This window comes from Benincasa hispida, chromosome 6 (assembly GCF_009727055.1).
Source record: "Benincasa hispida cultivar B227 chromosome 6, ASM972705v1, whole genome shotgun sequence".
NCBI lineage: Eukaryota > Viridiplantae > Streptophyta > Magnoliopsida > Cucurbitales > Cucurbitaceae > Benincasa > Benincasa hispida.
The window spans coordinates 39754096-39763845 of record NC_052354.1 but is presented as its reverse complement, the minus strand read 5'-3'; the positions used below and the strand labels follow the sequence as shown (position 1 = coordinate 39763845).

The 9750-nt window shown below is 28.1% G+C and overlaps 1 protein-coding gene across 1 annotated transcript; it reads left to right on the top strand.

The window, feature by feature from the left end:
• The first annotated feature begins 501 nt into the window (after positions 1 to 501).
• LOC120080379 (4-coumarate--CoA ligase 2-like) lies at positions 502 to 8293 on the top strand. Its single transcript, XM_039035025.1, has 6 exons — positions 502 to 1182; positions 2467 to 2820; positions 5665 to 5863; positions 6650 to 6863; positions 7134 to 7236; positions 8177 to 8293. The coding sequence occupies exons 1-6, from the start codon at positions 541 to 543 to the stop codon at positions 8291 to 8293; spliced, it is 1629 nt and encodes a 542-aa protein (XP_038890953.1). The 5' UTR covers positions 502 to 540.
• The last annotated feature ends 1457 nt before the right edge of the window (positions 8294 to 9750 follow it).

Genomic DNA, 9750 nt, shown 5'->3' with positions numbered 1-9750 from the left:
GATATAACAACCAAACTGAATATAAATCAACTAATATTATGTATATCAACGATCAAAAGATCTGAAGTTTGAATCTCTTATCGCATGCTAAATTAAAAAAAGAAAAAAGAAAAAAAATCCAACGATATAATAACGGCCAAACTTTTTTTTACTATTAGATCTAACATTTATATATAAGGTACTAATTCTATCATCATCCACGAATAAAAGAAAAGCTTTGACAAATGAAGAGCATTAATGTTATTACTCAATCAAATTTAATATTCAAAAGAAATACTTTTCCACAAATAATAAAAAAAAGAGAGATTATCTTATTTATTCATAATGTAGCTTTCATATCATTTAAAATAATTAACATCAAATTCATCCATTTCATCAACTCCACCTCTAACAACACCACCTACTCCATATTACTTCTACAAAAACACATTTCTCACAAACATTATATAAAACCAAAACCTCAAAAACATCAAAAACCCCATCAAACCAAAATCCCTCCCCACAAAAATTTTCCCATCAACCAAACAACCTTAAAAAAATATGGATCATGGACTAATGAACGGCCAAGATTTCATCTTCCGATCAAAGCTCCCAGACATATACATTCCAAATCACCTCCCTCTGCATACCTATTGCTTTGAACACCTCTCCCAATTCCAGCACCGCCCCTGCCTAATCAACGGCGCCACCGGCGAGGTCCACACCTATGCCGCAGTCGACCTAGCAGCCAGACGTGTCGCTGCCGGGCTGAGCAAGATTGGGGTTGGACAAGGCGACGTGATAATGCTCATGCTCCAAAACAGCCCGGAATTCGTATTTGCGTTTCTTGGCGCGTCGTTCGCCGGTGCAATTAGCACCACGGCGAACCCGTTGTACAAGCCGGGGGAGATTGCAAAGCAGGCGGCAGGGGCGAGGCCAAAGGTAATTATTACACAAGCGGAGTTTGTGGAGAAGGTTTGGGGATATGCGGTGGAACATGGGGTGAAGATATTGTGTACGGATTCGCCGCCGGTTGGTTGTTTGAGATTCTCAGAGGTTATGGAGGCGGATGAAAATGATATTCCGGCGGTAAAGATTAATTCAAATGATGTTGTTGCTCTTCCTTTCTCGTCTGGAACTACGGGAGTTCCTAAAGGGGTTATGTTAACGCATAAATCTCTTGTTACGAGCGTTGCTCAGCAGGTTTGAATATATCACCTAATCTCATGCTATCTTTTTCTTGCACAGTAAAAATAAAATAAAAATAATTTATTATTTTTTTTAATTACTACATGGCACATTGTTATTCGATTCTACTTAGATTAAAATAATTGAGAGAGAGGAAAACATAATTTTCAAAGAGAGAGAATTAATAACGATATAGTTATAGATGAAATGAGACTTCAACCTTTCATTTTTTCAATATTGGTTCTTTAATTTTTCGAAATATCTATTTTGATATGAGATATTTTTTAATTCTTTTTATTTCAATCCAGGTAGATTCAAGTTAACATGAACATATTTCAACTGATATAAAATTTATATAATTAATGTTGAGGTTAGAGGTTGGATTCTCACACATCATATATTGTTTAAAAACACAAATCATTGTTTATGCAATGTTTTCTTTCTTCTTTTGGTTTCTTAACCTAATAAATGGGAAAATTATTTTAAATGACAAAACTGCTAAAAAATATTTAATGATAGACAGTTTATTATGGTCTACCACAGATAAACAGTAATATTTTGCTATTATTTATAAATATTTTTGTTCATTTTTCTATATTTGAAAATAGCCCCAAAAAGTATTTTATCTTTATAGTATTATATTATGTTGCAAAATAGGGTACAACGTTCTTGTTATAATTAAAAATCATCACATGACAATTCATCTTTTAAAAAAAAATATTAAAAATTATTTTTTTGTATGTAGAAGAAAGGAAATATAGAATTTAGGTGTAGCTTGATGGATCTAAATATTACTCTTATTTTTGTATATGTTTTATTTGGTTCATTTCGTTGTATGAAGTCTCCATAATCTTTGGATGTTGAGGAATTTGGAGAAGCTTTTGGTAACCACATCCAACCCCTCTTTTCATTTAGAATTTTTTCTTTAAAAACAAATATTTAATGTTGCTGGATCTCACTTCTATTTAAATGATGTTGGTATGGTAAGAAAATTAATAGGAGCAGCAAAATATAACATAAAAAATTCTAGAGTTGACCACCATTGTTTTTTTTCTCTTTTAAATATGAGATGGAGAAAGAGATAATGAAAAGACATCTTAAAAAACTAGTAGTATGACTTTTCATATAAAAAATGAAGCAAAAGATTTTTACTAACCAGTCAATATTTTTTTTCAAGTATATAGTAAGTAGGGTGCTAAAATTTGAACCCGACTTTGAAGAAATAAGTAGATGTCAATCGTTAAGCTACATATTTAAATTTTAGAAATTAACTAAATGGAAGTGTGAAAAAAATTGCAGGTGGATGGAGAGAATCCAAATGTAAACTTATATAGCAACGATGTGATCATATGTGTTCTTCCATTATTCCATATCTACTCTCTCAATTCCGTTCTCCTCTGTGGATTACGTGTCGGCGCAGCCATTCTCATCCTTAAAAAATACGACATGTCGTCCCTTCTCCCCCTCATTCAAACCTACAAGGCCACAATTGCCCCCTTCGTCCCTCCCATCGTCTTGGACTTTGCCAAAAACCCCGATATCCACCGTTACGACTTGTCGTCCATCAGAATCGTCATGTCGGGTGCCGCCCCCATGGGCAAGGACCTCGAGGACACCGTTAAAGCTAGGCTCCCTAACGCCACGCTTGGACAGGTAATTCTCAACCAATTAGATTCCACTACTCCTTGTTTGGTTCAATGATTTTTTAAGTTCGCAATGAGTCCCACGACTTATTAACTTAGTACATTGTAGGTCTCATAGTTATAACTCGACTCATTATCTCAAATGTCCCTTAACCTTGTGTTTTATTCTCTTTTTAAAATATGAATTTTAGCTTAGAATTGGAAAAAAAATCATTTGCTCCAAAAAAAATAATATAAATGGAAATACAAATAAAATGTCATTCACAGTGGATACAAAAATATTAAATCTAAAGGTCAAAATGTCTTATTGATTTTCTTATGACATATTCTAAATGTTGATATTGAACCCATGAACCGGTGAAAAATGGATATGTAAATTGAAATTTAATACCCTACTTATTAGTTATATGCTGCCAAGTAGAGGTTTGGCTTAGTGAAAATAAAATTAAAAAAAAAAAAAAAAAAGTAATAGTCATTATATTTTGATAAATATAGATTTTTTCCGAATAAAATATCTTACAGGAATATATAGATCAATTAACCTCGAGAGAAGAACGTCAAACCAAATTAATTAAGCCTCACTTTCGTTAAATATAGTTGTTTTTATATAGTTAAGTTTATTTATTTACGACTTTTAGTTAATCAATTATTACTACTATTTTTTTTTTCATATTCTATCTCTAAATTGTTTCTCAAAAGCATTGATCCAATCTTTTTAAAACACGATGTTTATTCAAAATTTTTATCGTCTAAAAGTATTCAAAAAGTTATATATGGGGAAACCCACTTTAAGTTATTGTAATTTTTTAGAGTTGCTTATAAACAACTGTTTTTTTTTTAAAAAAATATTTTTCAAAGTTATTCCGAATACTTTATTATTGCTTTAGTATGATTTCTAATATTAAAGATATATATATATATATATATATATATTGAAAAACATATACAAATATTAAGATTAGAATAGAAAATAGTAATCTGTTAGTTGGCGACTTGCTGGTTCTGGTAGTGCTACGAAAGTTCTGATTTTTAAAAATAGCACGAAACCAGTTGCAAGCTGTTTTGTATATATTTTTAAAATATTCAAATGTTATTTTATTTATAAAATTTTTTATTCATGATTTCTTATACTTTTAATTATTTATTTTAATTTTTATAATAAGTAGGATGTAGGGATTAAACTTCATCGAAAGTAATAGTACAAAAATTATATATTAATTGAGTTACACTCATGTTAACAATTAATTTATGATTAGTTGGTATTAGATTTTATATAAAAGTTTATATCTAATTTTAGTTTTTTTTTTTTTCGAAATCGTATCCACTTTCGAATGTGTCAATTTAAAATATTGAACTAAAATCATGTTAAATGTTGACTTTAGAAATGAATTTAAAAATTTTATATAAGATTTCACTAAAAAGAAAAATAGATCTTTCTAAATGATAATTTCTTCGGGCTTAAAATATCGTCCGTAGGGGTAGACTCATTTTTTCTAAAAAAGAACAAAATAATTGACTTTCAAACAATTTGAAACTTGATTTTTTTTTTTTCCAAAGATCAATGATTAATGCATTAATGTTTGTGAGCTATTGTTATGCTAGGTTTATAGAAGGAATGATTCAAACGTGACAAATTTTTATGCAAGTGGGATATTAATTAATTAATAATATTGTTATTTAAACATAAATCGACTTGGATCGAATCGAATTTTCTTAATAGTTTTTATTCAAATAATCTTTTTTTTATGCACTAATTTAACCTTCATACTTTTAGTAAATCTTACAAATTAAATTAATAATTACTTTCATCTAATTTCGTAAAGAAAAATTATCATCAAAACATAAAGACTAAAATGACTCTTAAAATGAGAGACGAAAATGAAAAATTTTTGTTAGACAACTACAATAACATTTAACTTAAAATAATTGTTTTAAATGATAAAACTGCTGAAAATATTTTTAAATATAATAAAATATCACTATCTATCAGTGATAGACAGTGATATATGCTGATCAACATCTATTAATGTCAGCAGTAGATAAATATCTATCAATATCTATCATTACTCACATTAATAGACAATGACGTTTTGTTATATTTATAAATAAGTTGGTTCATTTTCATATATTTGAAGTTTACCAATAGTTTCTTAATTTAAGTCAGATTGACTCGTCCTTGGGATATCTACGAGCTTGTAGTTATTTTATTTTTAAATGATTTAAAAAAATAAAAATTACTTGAATTCATGGTCTTAAACTAGCAAGAATAAGTCTATTTGGAGAATATGACACTTCTGGATTTTTGTTTGCCCATGTTTGGAGTAATGCTATGAATTTTAAATAAAATTTATTGTTTGTTACAATAAAATTTAATGCTATGAATCTATAATTAAAAAAAAAACAAAAATCACGAGTTTTTTACAACATTTGTCTATGGTTAATTTGTACACTAATTAAACTTAAATTTGTATAAAATTTAATATTATTAAAGTAATATTTTGAAATTTATACTTTGAAGTTTATTTAGTTTTGTTTAAATTTTTTTCTATAAAGTATAAATATTTTTAAAAAAATTTTATATTTAAAAAGACCCCAGTTTTCTATCTATATTTTTATAAAATTAAGACTGTAGAATTTTTATTGACTTCGATATTTTAACCGATAAATCAAATATATACTAATATTTTAAGTCAAGTTTACAACTTCGTAATGAAAAAAAATGTTATAATCATAATGATTTTTTTTTATTATTATTCATAGTTTATTAAATATTGTTAACTGATTTTTTTAAGAACGTATTTTATGATCTTAATTGATTGATTATACATGGGATTAATTCAATTTGAACGTGTAGGGGTATGGAATGACGGAGGCAGGGCCAGTGCTATCAATGTGTTTGGCGTTCGCAAAGGAACCTTTCGAGGTAAAATCAGGTGCATGCGGGACTGTCGTAAGGAATGCTGAGATGAAGATCATAAACCCCGAAACTTCCGTATCTTTGCCACGTAATCACCCTGGTGAAATCTGCATACGTGGCTCCCAGATCATGAAAGGCAAGTCCCTACAACACACCTAACTCTTTTTGTTTCTACACGTGGCACACGTACACCAAAATTACCATTCTTAATACTACGGTAATACTATATAGGAATCAACATAATAGGTCGAAAAACCAAAGTCAACCACACTTTATGCTCATCGACAGTCGAAGTCAGTTTAAATATTTATTAAATTAATTATAGTCGATTCGATGACGATTTGATCAGAAAATTGACTTCGACCGACTATTGCACACTCCTAATACCATATTCTTCTTGTTGTATGTGTTTATTATTTATAAAATTTTCAAATAATGGGTGGATTTAAAATCTTTTTAAGACACTCCATTGAAATTAAAAAAAAAAAAAAAAAAAAAAAAAAAAAAAAAGACTTTATGTACGTATCTCGGCCATACGTTTTTGAATGAGTAACGTCTTAAATTAAACTTTTGATTTTTCTTAAACTTAATAACAATATATAATAAATTAATGGATAAGATAAAAAGACATGTAAAATATAATAAAATCATAAGTATATAACAATGTCAACAAAATGAAATAATTAATTCTTCTTTTAATATTTCCGTTATTTAAAACATACAAAGTATCTATCCTTACCTAACTAGACGTGCCCAACATAAATTGGAAAGAATCATAATTTATTATAGTTAAACAAAAAAAAAAAAATATTATAAATACAATTCAAACTAAATAAAACAAGATATTAGAAAACTCTTCTCCGTCAATTAGTTTTGAATGAAATTCTATATTTAACTAATAAGAGTTAGATATGATCAACAGGTTATATTAATAACAGAGAAGCGACCGAGAAAACTATAGACAAAGACGGATGGCTTCACACAGGAGACTTAGGGTTCATCGACGACAACGACGAGATCTTTATCGTCGATCGATTGAAGGAATTGATCAAGTACAAAGGATACCAAGTTGCCCCAGCAGAGCTTGAAGCTCTCTTGACTTCAAACCCTAACATTTCTTCAGCTGCTGTCATACCGTAAGTTTTCATGAACATTTTTGTAGCAGATCATACATAATTTAATTCTCTAGTGTTTTCAAATAAAAGAAAATGAGCCAACTAATTTACAAATATAGTAAAATATTACTATTTATCAGTGATAGATCGTGATAAAAGTAGAAGTCTATCACGGTTTTCACTAGTAGACAGGAACATTTTGCTATACTTGAAAATATATTTAGCAATTTTACCATTTAATATAATTACTCTTTAATCTAATAAAATAACAATTATTATTATTCTTCACAGTATGGAAGATGAAGCAGCAGGAGAGATCCCTGTTGCATTTGTTGTTAGATCTAAAGGTTCCAAGATTAGTGAGGATGATCTCAAAAAGTATATTTCAGATCAGGTTGGTATTTTTATTTTATTTTTATATTTTTAACCTCTTTTGATATTTATTATTTATGTATTAATTTAAATCATGGATTATGATTAACCCTACTTGAACCAAGCTTTATTTAAAAAGGGAAAAAAAGAAAAACATAGTTGTAACAAGTTCAAGCATAACATACACCTAAAATCAAGAAGTCCCTAATTTGAAATTTTTATTGCATGTTGTTGAATGTTATACTTTTAACTTTTTCTTTACAATTATAAATTTATGTGGCTTAATTGCTTATCTTACAATTTATATCCCTATATTTTTACATATCAACATATGATATGACTAATTAATTGATTAACAGTATGGTATCCATCCGGGCATAATTTAGCCAATAAGACACCTATCATTATGAAAGGTCGAATTTATAACCATCGACCAAAGTATATATTGAAAATTATATATATACTCTTGATTTGATTGTTTTTTTATATGTACTGAAAATGTGGAGTATGAAAATTTAAACGTCCAAATTCATAGAAGAAATATATACCAATTAAATATAATAACAGAATCACATTTTTAAAGTATAAAATTAAAAAAAAAAAAATATCCATAGCGAAAACTTCTCATCCTTTTTTTTTAAATACAAAACACAATTTTGGAGATTCAAATTTCAACCTACATACTTAAAATTGAGGGTCCGTTTGGATTGGTTTAAGGAAAAAATATTTTTCAAAAAACTCATTTTTATTTAAACACTTTTGATAAAAATTAATTAAAATACACTTGAAAAATTATTTTAAGTAATTATGAAACAATCTAATTTGTTCTAAAATGACTTATTTTTTAAATTAAATATTTAAAAATATAATTCAAACACATCCCCGTCTTTCTCGATGTAGATAGCTGTTTGGATATTAGTAATTATTACTAACATGGGTGTAATTATTTTTTGTGGGTGTAGGTTATATATTACAAAAAAATCAGAAAGGTTTTCTTTGTGGACTCAATTCCAATTGCTCCTTCAGGGAAGATATTGAGGAAAGTTTTAAAAGCTCAGTTGGAGGCTGGTGCATTTTAAATTAGCTAAATTGATCACTCAATCAATGTACTTCTAAATTTACATCATCTATCATATACATGGCTCCACATATAACTTTGGCTCTCTCTCTTTAAAACAAACATTATGAAGAGAGAGATCATTACTAGTTGTCTAAAGAAGATGGGTTTATTAATTTCTTATCAAAAGTATATGTAATTTATATGCATTTATTACTTTATTGTATATGTTGATTAAGCTACAATGAAAATGATTACTAATATATATGCATACATACACATATATGAATCAGGTTGCAATTGTGGAACATTGTATTATTATTTTAATTTTCCTATGCACTAAAATAAATTAAATGTTTTTTTTTACTTCAACCATTGCAAGACTAGATGATCAAATTATCTATCTTTGAAATAGTAATTAGTGCCTAATCTAATGTGATTAGATTAACATAAACAAAATGGTTTTAAATAGAATCATTTCATATGCACTCTAAAATTAGAAATATCCATAAAATGTTGATGAAAAATCACGATGTTTGAACTTAAATAACGATAGTAGATATATGTATGATCATCTCTATCTACCGATATATCCTTGATCTTGTTAAACAACAAACTTAATCCCCTCAAAACTTTGGATCTACAATACATTTTTAGCCAAGAGATTGTGGGTAATTAGGAATGAACCAAAAATTATAGAAAATATGATTAGCTAGATGAAGGACGATCATATCGTGAACATGTATGTGAGAGATTTCTTAGAGAGCAAAAAAAAACCCACTTTAAAAACTATTTTTTAACCCAGTTACTTTATGGGAAAGCTACACAAATGACTAAAATTAAAAGATGCATTTGAAAAATTGCTAATGATTTTTCTTTGATAAAATAGCTAAAGGAATAAATTTATTAATTTATTAAACATTGAAATGTATAGATATAACCCTTTTGGAAAAAAAAAAAAAAAAACTATTAAACAATTCAACATCAAATCAAATCCATCCATCTAAACCTAACTAAATTTTAAAAAATCAAAAGATAATCAAACATCTATAATTGGATTAGCAAAATATTTGTCAGATGTCGTGTATCAAAAAATTTAAAACGATCTCGTCATCATTGAATTTAAAAAAGTAAACTTTCTGTTTAGACAGAGAATAAATAAGATACATAATAAATAAAAATTTAAAACAAATTGATTATATAGACAAAGAATGGTTGGAATGCAATCAAAGTTCTTCATCAATTAAATAAGGGGATGATCATGGGTATATAAGTGAGGACAACTATCTCCATTAGCATGATGACTTTTAGGGTGAAACCAAAAACAAAGTCACGAAGGTTTATGTCCAAAATGGACAATATCATACCATTGTGAAGATAGTTGGAGGGTCGTTGTCCCTAGCAAGTGGTATAAGAACTTTAGGTTCGTAGTTTCTTTAGGTATTGTGAATAGTGTGGCTTGTTCCCTATCTGTTGTTT

Bases quoted from the DNA above. Each gene is read 5' to 3' on its own strand.
- LOC120080379 (XM_039035025.1), top strand. From the start codon at position 541: ATGGATCATGGACTAATGAACGGCCAAGATTTCATCTTCCGATCAAAG. The intron at 1,183-2,466 runs GTTTGAATATAT...AAAAAATTGCAG, and splicing joins TTACGAGCGTTGCTCAGCAG to GTGGATGGAGAGAATCCAAA. The intron at 2,821-5,664 runs GTAATTCTCAAC...TTGAACGTGTAG, and splicing joins CTAACGCCACGCTTGGACAG to GGGTATGGAATGACGGAGGC.